The sequence below is a fragment of the Papio anubis genome, chromosome 20 (genome assembly GCF_008728515.1).
Source record: "Papio anubis isolate 15944 chromosome 20, Panubis1.0, whole genome shotgun sequence".
Taxonomy (NCBI): Eukaryota; Metazoa; Chordata; class Mammalia; order Primates; family Cercopithecidae; genus Papio; species Papio anubis.
The window spans coordinates 43,946,599-43,961,284 of NC_044995.1; the positions used below are offsets into that span (position 1 = coordinate 43,946,599).

At 55.1% G+C, this 14,686-nt stretch overlaps 3 protein-coding genes across 3 annotated transcripts; all 3 read right to left on the minus strand.

Annotated features, from left to right (window-relative positions):
* Nucleotides 1-525: 525 nt before the first annotated feature.
* On the minus strand, nt 526-2,489 carry TRAPPC5 (trafficking protein particle complex 5). Its single transcript, XM_031660023.1, has 2 exons — nt 2,381-2,489; nt 526-1,156 (listed from the first exon to the last, which is right to left on the minus strand). The coding sequence occupies exon 2, from the start codon at nt 1,127-1,129 to the stop codon at nt 563-565; it is 567 nt and encodes a 188-aa protein (XP_031515883.1). The 5' UTR covers nt 1,130-1,156; nt 2,381-2,489; the 3' UTR covers nt 526-562.
* Nucleotides 2,490-3,548: 1,059 nt separating this feature from the next.
* MCEMP1 (mast cell expressed membrane protein 1) lies at nt 3,549-6,751 on the minus strand. Its single transcript, XM_003914793.5, has 7 exons — nt 6,219-6,751; nt 5,641-5,730; nt 5,127-5,264; nt 4,967-5,017; nt 4,763-4,876; nt 4,392-4,445; nt 3,549-4,277 (listed from the first exon to the last, which is right to left on the minus strand). Exons 1-7 carry the CDS (start codon nt 6,310-6,312, stop codon nt 4,261-4,263), a joined length of 558 nt encoding a protein of 185 aa, XP_003914842.1. The 5' UTR covers nt 6,313-6,751; the 3' UTR covers nt 3,549-4,260.
* A 6,283-nt stretch (nt 6,752-13,034) lies between these two features.
* Nucleotides 13,035-14,472, minus strand: RETN (resistin). The gene is made up of 4 exons (XM_003914792.4): nt 14,341-14,472; nt 14,017-14,144; nt 13,563-13,640; nt 13,035-13,276 (listed from the first exon to the last, which is right to left on the minus strand). The coding sequence occupies exons 2-4, from the start codon at nt 14,132-14,134 to the stop codon at nt 13,146-13,148; spliced, it is 327 nt and encodes a 108-aa protein (XP_003914841.1). The 5' UTR covers nt 14,135-14,144; nt 14,341-14,472; the 3' UTR covers nt 13,035-13,145.
* Nucleotides 14,473-14,686: the final 214 nt, after the last annotated feature.

The following is a 14,686-nucleotide window of genomic DNA, read 5'->3' on the forward strand; positions in this document are numbered from 1 at the left end:
ATACAAAGATTAGCTGGGTGTGGTGGTGGGCGCCTGGAATCCCAGCTACTTGGGAGGCTGAGGCAGGAGAATCGCGTGAACTCCAGGGTTGGAGGCTGCAGTGAGGTGAGATGGTGAGATGGTGCCTGGGTGACAGAGCAAGACTCTATCTCAACAAATTAAAAAAAATAATAAATAAAGACTAATGGCATAAAATATTGCCCATCTGGCACTTCACCCACCACAAGTCTAAAGGAGTCCTGATGGTCTCCCAGAACCCCATGCCCCCTAAAGCCTGCAGACATCCTCCAACCGTGATTCCAGAACCTGCCAGCATTTCCCACCAAATCCTTCTGTCCAGTTTATTTCTTCCCACCACCCCTGGCCTCACTCAACCCCCCAACCCTATGGCCAGAGCCGCCCCCATCACCCCCACTCTATTGTAAACACATTTGGACCTGGTCTCCCTCCCCAGCCTGGGGCAGGGCTGAGGCTCAAGATACTGAGTGGATCTGAGGCCCCCACACAAGACACAAGACACACTTGGGGAGGGGGCTCTTTGTATCCTTTATCTCTGGCAGGGTCAGCGGCCCTCCAGGGCCCGGTCTCGAGCGATGACCGCCTCCTCGAACTTGATCATGAGCGTGGTGCCCTTGTGCCAGTGCGCTGTGACCTTGGCAGGGAAGCCGCTGTGTGTGAGCACCGCCTCCACGATGCCCGCTGTGAAGCTGGCGCAGTTGAGCGTGCTGTTCTCCTTGGGCACGGAGATGTAGGTGTTGATGAGCGGCTCGCGCTCGATGATATAGAAGGTACGCGCGTCATCGTTGGCCTGCTCCAGCTTGTCCGCCTCCTTGCCGAAGAGCGCCTTCCACACTGCACCTTTGACGAAGAGCAACGCGCCCAGCACCTTGGTCTCACGCCGGGCACCCTTTTCGCGCGCCACCAGCGCATCCAGCACGCGCGCGCCCACCTGGCGGCCCAGCGCGGCCAGGCGCGCCTGCAGCTCCGCCACGGAGAAGACGCGGCTCTGGCAGTGCTGCACCAGCTCAGAGAACAGCAGTGCGAAGGCGCTCAGGCTCACCTCCGTGCGCGGCCGCGCCAGCGCGCGCTCCAGCAGCGCCGACTTCCCGCGCGTAAAGCGCGCCTCCATGCCGCCGCCGCCGCCGCCGCCGCCCTGCTGGGAGACCAAGAAGCGCGGGTGTCAGGGGCAACTGAGAAGGGGACCAGGCAGGGAGGGAAGGAGGGAGAACCACGAGGGGCCCTGGGACACCCTCGCCCCATGCCACCGTTGTGTGCTTCAGTGCCGACTTCCCACGTGCAAAGAGATGCGCGTAAAACACGCCTCGATTACATGTAACCAGATAAATCAGGGAAGTGGGGAGGCTTACACCCTCGGCAGGCAGCAAGCCAGCAGGAGTAGGGACAAGGTGGAAGGAGAGACACGAAGGGGAACAGAAGAGGGCGCCGGAAACCACCCAACTCTAGGGCACGCAGACTGTTCAATTGCGAAAAGCGCCTTCCTGCCCGCTCCGCCAGCTATGGGAGTAACTAGAAAACTAGTGTATGGGGGGAGGGGCGTCAGATCTAGGGCAGGGAGATGACAGAGATGAGTTACCAAGAGGGGATATGGGCAGTCGCCCCTGCCCCGTCATGCGCTCCAGCACTGAGGACCCTCGGGAACTTTCCTGCCCGCCCCCTGCGGAAAGCCAGAGTAAAGGGGGTGGAGGGTGGCAGTGGGATAGGAGCGTGTCAAGACCAAAGGCCATGAGGGTTGGGGGCTTGAACAGGTGAGATCCGTGGGGCCAGGCAGGAGGAGCGGGGAACCCCCAACCCCAAGCCCTCAGGCAGCTCCGATGTGTCACGCAGGAACCCTTCGTCCTTTGAGACGCGGATGGGCCTGGATTCTGAAGGCTGGGAAGAGGGGCCCAGAGGTGTTGGGAGCCTCCCACCCCCCCCCCCCCGTGCTCTCCAGAGAGGAAGCTGGATGCTGAGCAACAGTGGTCCTCCCATCAGCTGTCGGTACAGGGAGAGGGAGATGGGGTAGGGGGCTCCTGGAGAGAAATGGGGTGGGGGGCGGGCGCCGAGACGGGTTCGGAGAGGCAGCTGAGAACATGCTGCCACCATGCATGGGGAGGTCTGTGGATGCTGAGCCGACCCCAACGAGGTCTGCGTGGGAGGTGGGAGAACTAGCTGGGAGGGGAGGGAGGTCCCAGGGGCTCCGGGTCGCCCCAGCCCCAGCATACAGATCCGTCCGTGGCGAGGGCCGTGGGCGCGCGAGATGAGAAGGGGATCGCTAAGACCCCACCACCGGGCTGCGATGCGGGCTGAAGTGAGCTGAACCGCCGCAGGGACAGGGCCCCGCGACTCTCGCTCCGTACCTCTACAATGGGGAGAAACCCACCCTCCTCGCAGCCTCCTGAAGGGGGCGGAAGCGAGCGGACCCGGGATCGCGGACGTCGAGACCCCAGCCCGGGACCCACAGGCCCGCGGCGAAGGGGTCGGGAGCGCACCAGGCCCGGCGCGGGCAAGGGGGGAAGGCAGGGTCTCACCAGGAACCGCAGCCTTCGGCTGGGCAGCGCTGCTTTACGGCGCCGTAAAAGGCGCTGCGTGCGCAGGCGCGCGACGGGCCAGTCGTGTGGGCGGGGCGCGTGCGGCGGTGCCCGAGAGCGGCCGCACGGGGGCGCGCGAGTCCGTGGAGCCGGACCCCGGGACTTGGCCCGCGGCTGTGATCGCTGCTCTGCGGGTGGTCAGGGTCTCGCTAACTCTGGGTGGCCCACGCTGGAGGGGACGCTTGCAGGCCTAGTCACCTGCTCAGGGCACGCGTATGACAATGGGCCCATGTATACCCTTGCACGTGGACACACCTGTTCACGTTTCCAGACACTCCTATGCCCTTGGGGATGGGTTCAATCGTCTTAAGTGCATCCATGTGGCCGGGCTCGGTGGCTCCTGCCTGTAACCCCAGCATTTTTGGAGACAGAGGTGGGAGAATCACTTAGGGCCAGGAGTTTGAGACCAACCTGGCAAACATAGCGAGACCCCCACCTCTTTAAAAAAAAAAATTAGCCAGGTGTGGTGGTGTGAACCTGTAATCCCAGCTACTCGGGAGGCTGAGGCAGGAGGATCGCCTCAGCCCAGGAGGTCGAGGCTGCAATGAGTCATGATCGTACCACTGCCCTCCAGCATGGGTGACAGAGGAAGACCCTGTCTCAAAAAACAACCAAAAAAATAAGTGCATGCATGAGCGGTGGACATAGTACATTAGAGTCATGTACACTCATGGATGCATGCTCAGTGGCATAGATACACTCACGGGCACGATTACACACATGGGTACACGCTTGGGGTTTGTATATATCCGTGGGCCCAGGTACACTCAGGGAGATGTTGTACGCTCAGGGGCACCCACTCTGGGACACAGGGAATGAGTTACTCATTCACAGACACACAGGTACTCACGCAGGGCAGTCTCACCCACCCTTGTGCCCCGGGGTCATTGTCACGTGCAGACTCTCCCTCTCCCCAGGTCCCAAAGCCCCTCTAGTTGCCCCAATAACAGGTCCCATAGCGACGCTGTTTTCCCTTGACTTTATTTATCTTCATGAGTCACAAAATGTGAGTGCAGAGATAAATGACTGTCTGTGTGCATGTGCCCTGAGCACACAGGGTGACATAACTTGGCACACTTATAATGACACAGCCATTCACCCAGGCACAGTGACAGGGCACACACGGTGACACCCACATGTGCAGAGATACATCTCCCCCACCATGACATGTGTAGACACAAAACACGCCACAGTACACTCGGGTACGTTTACACAAACAGGGAGACAGGCCCGTGCAATGCATGTCACCAACACCCACACTCAGAGTGACACCTGGAGGTCCTCAGACACAGCCACCCACCGTGACATGCCGAGACTCACGTATGTCACGTGACACAGACGTGCACGCCACACTCACTGTGACTCTCAGTTCTATTCATTCATCACCTTTCTGGGGGATACACTGAAATGTCCACCCTTTGCAAAATGCACACACATGCACACACACGCCGCGCACACACACGCGCACACACACCACGCACACACACACACACGCAGGTGTACACACACACGAGCAGCTCCGACACACTCATTCACCATGACTCGAGGTTTTCTATATGTGGGACGAGGGGCAGGTTCACACTAGGCTGGAGGGGGGTCACTTCCCGTCTTCATTAGCAGATGCAGCCCCGTCTTCCAAGCTTTAGCTTTGGCTGCCACAATGTTCTCCCATTTATTGAGGTGGGGACTCTGGGGATGGGGAGAGACCCACAGTGAGGCAGATCCTGCCCCTGGGAGAGGAACTGGGGCTAAATCCAAAGCCCCACCCACCCTCCTCCACCTCCCCTCGGGGCGCCAACTTACGTGGCTTCGTCTGCAGCAACTCCAAGATTTTCTTTATGTCAACTTTTCTTATGTCTGGGGGCGGGGAGGGTTGGGTGGAAACAGATACGTCAAGCTGCGGTGGAGCCTCAGACAAAGCCCCCACCTTCCTTGGAAGCCCCTCCCTGCCCCACACCCACCCTGGGGTACAGCAGAGCCCGTGGATTTGGGGTTCCCAGGAGCCTTTAAATACCTACAGAGCGACCCAGAGGGTAACACCCATTGCCCCTCCACAACTTGAGCTTTGGGAGGGTAGGACGCCGGCTATCTCCTTCCCTGAATTCCCTGCCCCCAGCTCAGTGCCAGGCATTGGTGACAAATTTCCCCCACAGAAGGCGAGACTACACAGGCACCTGCTAATTGCATCTCTAATTTCTCCACCTTGCTCCTGACCGTGGTGATGTTCCCCTGAACAGATTTCCAGACTTCACTCTGTCTCTCTTCGCATGCTTGCATGGAGTTTGAGACTGAGGGCATGAAACAGGGGTGTCTGTGCATCCATCCCTCTCCAGATCCCTACCATGACCCCATGGGTCTCCCTCAGACCCTCTGCTCACCGTTCCAAAGCTCCGTTTTAAAGCCCAGCAGCTGCTTGGACATCTCAGCATCTGTTTAGGAGGGGCAGGAAAATCCTTGAAGCACCCAGGGAGAGAGAGAGAGAGGGACAAGGGAGAAAGTCTAGGGCCCCCCAGCACCCTCCTCCCAAGAAGTACTCACTCTTCATCATGATGAAGGCCGACAGGATGATGCAGAGGACAAAGGCCAGGGCCAGGAGGATGTACAGGCTCAGGATGGCTCTGTACAACCAGCGGGGGACCTGGGTGGAGTCTGAGGGTGGCCTGCCCTGGGCTGGGACTGGAGCAGAGAGGCGGCGAAGTGACCTTGAGGGGCCAGCACCACCACTCAAACCATCCTCACTGTCTCTAACACCATGGATACCTCGCTCCTCCCAAAACCATCAGCAGCTGTGGTCATGCAGCTTGCCGTCAGTGTCAACAACACTGCCGCCAGCAGCCACCCTCAGCGATCTAACACCGTCACCATCACAGACCCCCTCACCAGCATTCCCCAACATTGCCATCATCAACAGACCTCATTATCACATCAACAGCTGTCACCTCTTCCTTCGCCATTGCCTCCTCCCGTCCACGCAGCCTCGGGGGCCTGCAGTTGCCTGCCCACCTGCCCCTTCCCAAGGTGATGGGATGTGAGCAGGTGAGTGTCTGCTCACCTTGACTCGTGGGTCGTGAATGACCACCCTTCGCATGGTCCTGGTTTCTGAAGGCCAAGGTGATATTCTCATAGTCTGGGTCATGGGCATCTGTGTGGAGGGCAGTGGGAGGGTTTGGAGACCTGCTCAGAGCTCTGTGGTGTAGCGAGGGGACTCGGGATCTTGTTTTACCCAACCCTTTGCACTCAATAAATTGTAGGGGGTGAAAGATAAGGAGTGAGAAGCTAAAATCTGCTTTTTGGTTAAGCAGAGCGGGTGTGTGAGGGTTTGAGTGATTACAGCACACATAACACACACACACACACACACACACACACACACACCTTGGAAGGGAAGGAGTCCCCGGCCCCCACCTTTAACCCCTTACCTCTCCCATCTGAACCTCTCCTTCTTTTTTTATTTTTATTTTTTTACACACAGCGTCTCCCTATGTTGCCCAGGCCAGTCTCCACCGACTGGGCTCACGCAATCCTCCCGCCTCAGCCTCCCAAAGTGCTGGGATTACAGACGTGAGCAACGGCCCCCGGCCCCCGCACCTCTCCTTCCTAACCCCTCCCTTCCACTTCAAGGTCCCTAACCTTGATTCTTGGCGGAGATCCCCCGTTTCTTGTCCTTGAAGGCTGGTGCTTGCATCTTGACTTCCTGGTGCTTGTAGATTTCCTCCACTTCCATGGTCCCCAGCCCACAAATTTGTCCATATACGTCCCCACCCACCGGAAGGTGTCAAGGCAGATGAGGAAATCTGGAGGTGGGGGGAGGGAAGAGAGGGAGCAGCCTCCTCTTTTCAGGGATCCACGACTCTCCCACCCTGGGGCACCCTCATCCTTGCCCTGATCAAGAGGGTCTTTGGAGCCTAGAAGTCTCAGGAAGAAAAACCTCTAGACCAGGAGACGGAATTTGACACTCGGAAATGTTACAGGAAGCTGTGTGTCTCTGTGTGTGTCTGTGTCTACCTGGATGGGCCTCACCCTCCTACTTCCTCTCTGTCTCAAAAGAGAAGCTGTGACACCTCAGTGTCCCCACTTTGGGTAAGAGCAACCAGGCTTGGAGACAGGATCCCTGGGTCCCCCCACACCTTCCTCCCCTAGCCTCAGCTCCACCCCTCAGCTCCACCCCCAAGAAGTTCTACTTCTACAAGTCCCCGTGGAGGAAAAGCACAGATGTGAGGCAACGGGACCTAACCACTGGAACACCACACCCACATCTGGGACTGAGGACAGACCCACATCCTTCCCTCCCTCCCAAAATCCCCTGCTTTTATACAACCCTGGAGGAGGCCGGGCACGGTGGCTCACGCCTGTAATCCCAGCACTTTGGGAGGCTGAGGTGGGTGGATCACCTGAGGTCAGGAGTTCGAATCCAGCCTGGCCAACATGGTGAAATCCCGTCTCTACTAAAAATACAAAAATTAGCTGTGTGTGATGGTGGACACCTGTAATCCCAGCTACTCAGGAGGCTGAGGCAGAAGAATCGCTTGAACCCAGGAGGCGGAGGCTGCAGTGAGCCAAGATCACACCATTGCACTCCAGCCTCGGTGACAAGAACGAAACTCTGTCTCAAAAAAAATAAAAAAATAAAAAACCTGGAAGAACAGTTTCCTTTGCACCTGGAAACTCCAGGTTTCTCATTCTCACCTATCCATCTGCTCATCTACCCAGATACTCTCTCTCTCTCTCTCTCTCTCTCTCTGTCTCACACACACACATACACAGGTCTGCACATGGACACACATCACAAACTCATTTGCGTACTATTTGCATTGTGATACTCAGAAAAATAGACACAGGTATGCGTTCACATGCCCATCTCAGCTCACTGCAACCTCCGCCTCCCAGGTTCAAGTCATTCTCCTGCCTCAGCCTCCCAAGTAGCTGGGATTACAGGCATGCACCACTACGCCTGGCTAATTTTGTATTTTCAGTAGAGACGTGGTTTCACCATGTTGGTCAGGCTGGTCTCGAACTCCTGACCTCACGTGATCCACCCGCCTCGGCCTCCCAAAGTGCTGGGATTACAGGTATAAGCCACCATGCCCGGTCTAATTTTTCTTATTTTTTGAAGAGATGAGGGTCTCACTATGTTGTCCAGGCTGGTCTTGATCTCCTGGGTTCAACTGATCCTCCAGCCTTGGTCTCCCAAAGTGCAGGGATTTCAGGCATACATTTTTGTTTTTATTTTTTTCTGGCCAGGTGCGGTGGCTCATGCCTGTAATCTCAGCGGTTTGGGAGGTCGAGATGGGTGGATCACTTGAGGTCAGGAGTTCGAGACCAGCCTGGCCAACATGGTGAAACCCTGTCTCTACTAAAAATACAAAAACCAAAAAGAATTAGCTGGGTGTAGTGATGGGCACCTGTAATCCCAGCTGCTCGCCAGGCTGAGGCACGAGAGTCTCTTGCACCCGGGAGGCAGAGGTTGCAGTGAGCTGAGATCACGCCATTGCACTCCAGCCTGGGCAACAGAGGAAGACTCTGTCTAAAATAAATAAATAAAAATAAAAATTTCTAGCAGCCACATTAAAAGGCTAAAAAGAGTTCAACCAAAATAATGTCAATATTTGAAAAAAATGCTAATACTATTTTTATTAACATAATATACCCAAACTATGATCATTTCAGCATGTAGGTAATATTTTTAAATGATTAATGAGCTAATTTGCATTCCTTTTTTGGCATGAAGCCTTCGAAATCAAATGTGTATAGAGTGAGCACCTCAATTTAGACTAGCTACCTTTCGAGTGCTCAAGGTTGCTGATGGACGATGCTGGTCTTGAGAATTTTAGTTTTCTCCCTTTTAGGTTAAAAAAAAAAAAAGGCTGGGGGCCGTGACTCACGCCTGTAATCCCAACACTTTGGGAGTCTGAGGCGGGTGGATCACCTAAGGTCAGGAGCTCGAGATCAGGCTGACCAATATGATGAAACCCCATCTCTACTAAAAATGCAAAAATTAACTGGGCGTGGTGGCAGATGCCTGTAATCCTAGTCGCTCGGGAGGCTGAGACAGGAGAATCACTTGAACCCGGGAGGTGGAGGTTGCAGTGAGCTGAGATCGCGCACTGCACTCCAGCCTGGGCAACAAGAGCAAAACTCCGTCTCAAAAAAAAAAAAAAAAAAGAAAGAAAGAAAGAAAGAAAAGAAAAAACAAGTATAAGACTCTCTGTCTTATGTGCAGAAAGTGATGATGCTTTGGTTTAAAATATGTGGTGAAATTTGAGACAACTTGAATGTTGAGATCTGGTGAGGAAAATTTTCTGTTTCCTACAGTATTGCCAAATCCTGTGTCTCCAAGAAAGATCAATTTAATAATGACTTCTTGCCAGCTCCTCTATTTGATCTTAGAAAGAAGACAGTTACTGAGCTATAGGACCACCTTCTAAAGGAGCAGACGGACCAATTAAATGTGGGCTCTGCCTTGATGAACAGGTGCAGGGGGTGGAGCCACAGCGTTGCACATTTCCTGGGCTTGGGTGGGGCTGAGACCCGATTCCAGGCTCTGGACTTCCTTTAAGAAAAAGCCCACGCTAAACCAGAGGCCCACAAGCAATCATGTCTTGTGAGAAACATCTGCGAAGCTGCCTGACCAGCACCTGTCCCTTTCATAGGGAATATTCTCAATTTTCTTTTAAGAAAGAAAATGTGTCCTAGGTCCAACCACCCATAAACTAGGGATTGGTTTACAGTGGACAAATGATCTAGACCCAGCCAATCAGACTCTAAGACTGGGCAGAGAGGCGGGCATTTGAGCAAGACCCAGCCAATGAAACTCTGGTCTGGGACTTTTATTGGTTTAACCAGCGGGAAGAAAGCTTTCTCTTTTTTTTCCAACGCTCACTAGGGCTGCCACAATGGGAGGATGTAATGGGAGCTGTGACAGGAAAGAATCTACTTGAGAGTGAGGTCAGTGCTGAGAAAATCAAACCCTAGAGGAAGTCTGGGTCCTGGAGACATCATTTGAGACCTGGTTCCAAGCCATACCTGTTGTTCTAACCCTGGGTTTGTCAGTTACACAAACAAGAAACTTCCTTTTAGTTTTGCCCAAACTAGTTTGAAATAGAGTGTGTCGTACTTGCAAGCAGAAGAATCTCGCCTTGGCTGGGCTCTGTGGCTCACGCCTGTAATACCAGCACTTTGGAAGGCCGAGGCAGGTGGATCACTTGAGGTCAGGAATTTGAGACCAGCCTGGCCAAAATGGCAAAATGCCCATGTCTACTAAAAATACAAAAATTAGCCAGGAGTGGTGGCGGGCGCCTGCAATCCCAACTACTCAGGAGGCTGAGGCAGGAGAATCACTTGAACCTGGAGGTGGAGGTTGCAGTGAGCTGAGATCATGCCACAGCACTCCAGCCTGGACAACAGAATGAGACTCCATCTCAAAAAGGAAGAAGGAGAAGGAGAAGAGGAGGAGGAACAGGAAGGAGGAGGAGGAGGAGGAGGAGGAGGAGGAAGAGGATCACCTTGCCTACCGCAGGGGGTCTAGGCATTAGCTATTGAGGAAATGGAGGCTTTAATAGGGGGCTTGCCTGTCCACATCACCTGGGCAGGTATGACCTCCAAGTCTGCAGTCTGGGGCAGGAGAATGTCTATGATGTCTATGTTGGAATTGAGGAACCTGAAGAGATTCCTCTTAGGATCGAGATACAGGACTATTGGATGGGGACTGGAGACAAATAGTTCTGGGGACAATGGAGTATCCCCACCCCCAACACACACACAAAGCAGTGAGGGGCAGGGACACACACAAGGCACTAGACTCACCCTCTCTGGCCCTGACCACACATCTGACTCAGTGGTCCCGCCCTACCCCCATGACCACAGTGGAGTCAGGAGAGAAGGTCTGGGAAGGGAATCCCTGGGCTGGAGTCTGGGTGGGCTCCCTGGCACCAGAAGTGGCTGTAATCTCTGCTCATGGCCATCAGCATCAGACAGGAGGCTGGACCATCACAGGGGGTGGGTGGCAGTGGGAGGAGACTCTAAAACATCCTGAAAACCAGAACCTCCCTCTATCATCTATTGTCCAGCTGTGACTTTTGAATCTGGGGTCGCTTTCAAGACTAGGTGCTAGGAATTCTGAAGTCTGTGGTGGCAAATCAGGGACTGGATGGCAAGACTCCTGGGTCAGGCTTCCTGTAGAACTGGACCCTGAATCACCCGAATTTGTGCCCTCAGGGAGCTGGGGCAGGAGATGCTGGAGGTTTTGTCCTGTAGAACAGGCGTCCTCAACCACCAGGCATTGGGAACTGTGCCAAACAGCAGGAGGTGAGTGGTGGGCGAGCGAGAGTAGCTTCATCTGTATTTACAGCCGCTCCCCATCGCCCAGATTACCGCCTGAGCTCCACCTCCTGTCAGACCAGCAGCAGCATTAGATTCTCGTAGGAGCAAGAATCCCATTGCGAACTGCACATTTGAGGGATCTTTCTCACTCCTTATGAGAATCTAATGCTTGATGATCTGTCACTGTCTCCCATCACCCCCAGCCGGGACTGTCTAGCTGCAGGAGAACAAGCTCAGGGCTCCCACTGATTCTACATTATGGTGAGTTGTAGAATTATTTCATTATGTATTACAATGTCATAATAATAAAAATAAAGTGAAAAATAAATGTCATGTGCTTGAATCATCCAGAAACCATCCCCACCCCCGTACCAATTGTCTTCCATGAAAATAGTCCCTGGTACCAAAAAGGTTGGGGATCGCAGCTCTAGGACATCAGATACTTACCCAGGGTGCAGTGGGGACTTGAGTCAGAAATGCAAGAGTTTGCCTGGAGCATGTGTGTGTCTGTGTTCCTGCATCACCTCTGACCAGCTTGGTCAAATCTGCAATTCTCCGTGCATTGGCCAGGGTGCCTTTCTGTGTCCAAGAGTGTCTGTGGGCACATGGTTGTGTGTGTGGATGTGGTGTCTCCGCGTGGTCGTGGTAAGTGGGTTGTGTACTCTGTGTGTGCACGTGGCTGTGTATAGCTGTGTGTGCGTGTGCAGTATGTGCATGTCGGTGCTGTATCTAAGTGCACACGTGGCTACTGATCAACAGACATTTACTGAACGTCTACTGTGTACCATGCTCTATTCTAAACCCTGGGGGGATGGATGCTGTGGCTCACGCCTAAAATCCCAGCACTTTGGGAGGCCGAGGTAGGTGGATCACCTGAGGTCAGGAGTTCGAGACCAGCCTGGCCAACATGGTGAAACCCACTCTCTACTAAAAATACAAAAATTAGCTGGGTGTGGTGGCAGGCACCTGTAATCCCAGCTACTTGGGAGGCTGAGGCAGGAAAATCGCTTGAACCCGGGAGGCAGAGGTTGCAGTGAGCCGAGATTGTGCCACTGCACTCCAGCCTGGGTGCCAGAGTGAGAAGACCCTGTCTCAAAAATAAAAATTAAAAAATAGGCCGGGCGCAGTGGCTCATGCCTGTAATCCCAGCACTTTGGGAGGCTGAGGCAGGTGAATTACTTGAGGCCAGGAGTTCAAGACCAACCTAGCCAACATGGTAAAACTCCTTCTCTACAAAAAATACAAAAATTAGCCAGGCATGGTGGTGAGCACCTGTAGTCCCAGCTATTTGGGAGGCTGAGGCAGGAGAATTGCTTGAACTCAGGAGGCAGAGGTTGTGGTGAGCCGAGATCGCACCACTGCAATCCAGCCTGGGTGACAGAGTGAGACCCTGTCTCAAAAAGAAGGGAGGGGAGGGGAGGGGAAGGGGAGGGGAGGGGAAGGGAAGGGAAGGGAAGAAAGGAAACCCTGGGGAGATCTAGGAGCCGACAAGTCCCCCACTCTGTGTTTTCATAATCTAGTGTCCAGGAGGGGGTAAGCACCCTGTGTGTCTCTGGTTGTAACTAACTACTCACAACTGCACTTGCCTGTGTGAAAACGTGAACTTGTGATGACACGTGACATCAGGTAACTCAACTTTGCCTGTGCCTTGGGGGTTCCTCCTTGCAGGTAGGAAGTGAGGGGTACATGTTCCAGCTGTGGGCTGAGACAGGATTCAGGGGCCTACCCTGACCTGGGGCTCCTGGAGTCTTGGGGCCCTGGAGGGTCCCGTCCATTGCCCAGACTGACCCAGGTCCTAGATGAAGCCTCATTATGAGGACAGGGGAAAAATGACCCAGTCACTTCCTGGGGAGGTCGGAGACCCCAGAGTGAGCGTCAAGGTAGCCTCAAAGGTGATAAGTCCCCTCTTGAAGGCGGCCATGAGCCTTGGGTGGGTGGGGACGTCACTAGAAGAAGCTCAGGCCCTATTTTCGGAGGAAGCAGTTGGAGACCCCATACGAGGAAGGGGGATGGGGCAGTAGAAAGTCGCGGTCTCCCCGTCCCCTCCAGCAGCTGCGCGCCCCACTCTTCTTGGAGACGGAGACACTAGACCAGTCCCTCCGGACTACTAAAGAAACCACGCAGGGCTCAGATCCGCTCCATCATCATCATCATCTCCAGGTTTATTTCCAGCTCCCCCACAACCCGTCCGGACCTGGAGCCGCCTCCGCCAGCGCTGTGCACGCGCTGCGCGCGACCTCAGGGCTGCAGACGACAGCAGCGCGCTCCGGTCCAGTCCATGCCCGCGCACTGGCAGTGACATGTGGTCTCGGCGCGCACATCCCACGAGCCACAGGCGGAGCCACAAGTGCAACTGGTGACGGCGAAGCCTGCAGCCCGGAACAGAGGAGCTTGGACTCTGAGCTGGGAGGCTGAGGGTGGGATGGGGGAGGGGGTGGGGACGGGGACGGCTGGAGGCTCCAACCATGGAATGGGCACTGGAGGCAGGGAGTAGGGGTGGACACCAGTGTCCAGATGGTGGGCAGAGAAGGCTGGGAGTCAGGACGAGGATCCTAGCGGGGTAGAGGCTAGACATGGGGAACGTGGTGGGGAGGTGGCATTCCCAGGGGACTTGGAAAAGAGATGGGTGCCTGGACAACAGGCTTCTGCACTCACCTCGGGGGCAAGTAGCCAGGTCCCCCCTGGAGGTGACGCTCTGGCACTCCAGGCCAATGCTCCTTATTGCCCTAAATACTGGGGGGCAGCAGGGAAGGAGAGAGGAGGGGCTGTGAGGCCAAACGGCCCCTCTCCCATCCTCCCGCTACATTCCTCCTGTTGGTCTGGAGCTAGATACCGGCATAGGAGCTCACTGGCTTCCAGGACCCTGTCTTGAGCTGGGTGTTTTGGAGTAAGGGAAGGTTTGGGGTGAGAGCGGAGATTGGGTTTGGAGCTGTGGATAGGGTGAGAACAGTCGGAGGGGTTAGGAATGGAGTTGGGGTTGAATTTGTGATCTGGTTGGATGTGAGGATGAGATTTGGTGAGCGCTGGGGCTGGGTTAGAGTCAGGTCTGTGCCAGGGATCGGTGAGGTCTCTGAGACCCTTGGGGAGCTTGCCCCTGGGGGGTCCTCACCTAGGGAGCTGGCGCCCTCCTGAATCTTCTCATTGACGGCTTCTTCCATGGAGCACAGGGTCTGGCTAGACACCAGCAGCCCCAGGACAGGCAGGAGGAGGAGACAGAGAGCTTTCATCCCGCAGGCGCTGAAAGAGGGAACCAAGAGACCCACAGCTGGGTCAGCCCTGCCCACGTGGGGAGGATCCGGCCCCTGGAGGGTGTGGGATCTGGACCCTTGTCCCCGACCCCTGTCCCCCACTGTGGGGTCAGGGATGGAGGCTCAGCTTTGACCCCAGCCTCCCTGCTGGTTCCATGGCAAGGGCAGGAGCAGCTGTCACTTACCCTCTGGGTGGACTCGGCTAACCAAATCTGGCACACGAATTCTTGCACCGCAGCTCTTTCTTTGAGGCCTCTGGGGGTGGGGCTTCCTGTCTTGGCTAATAAGTCCCGGGGCCCCCAACCCTCCGGTCCCACATCCGGGACCAAGAGGAAGCCCCTGAGCAGACCATAAGGGCTGGAGGAGGGAGGGAGCCTCCTCGCTTCCAATAGGGCCTCCTGCTTCATGTCCAGAGACTGGTCAGGAGGTGGTGCCCCAGAGATAATGCCAGGGGCTGTGGTCTGAGGAACAGCTAGAGAAGCAGAGCTTGGCATGCAAGGTGGCTGATGCAAGCATGACAAAAATAATGTC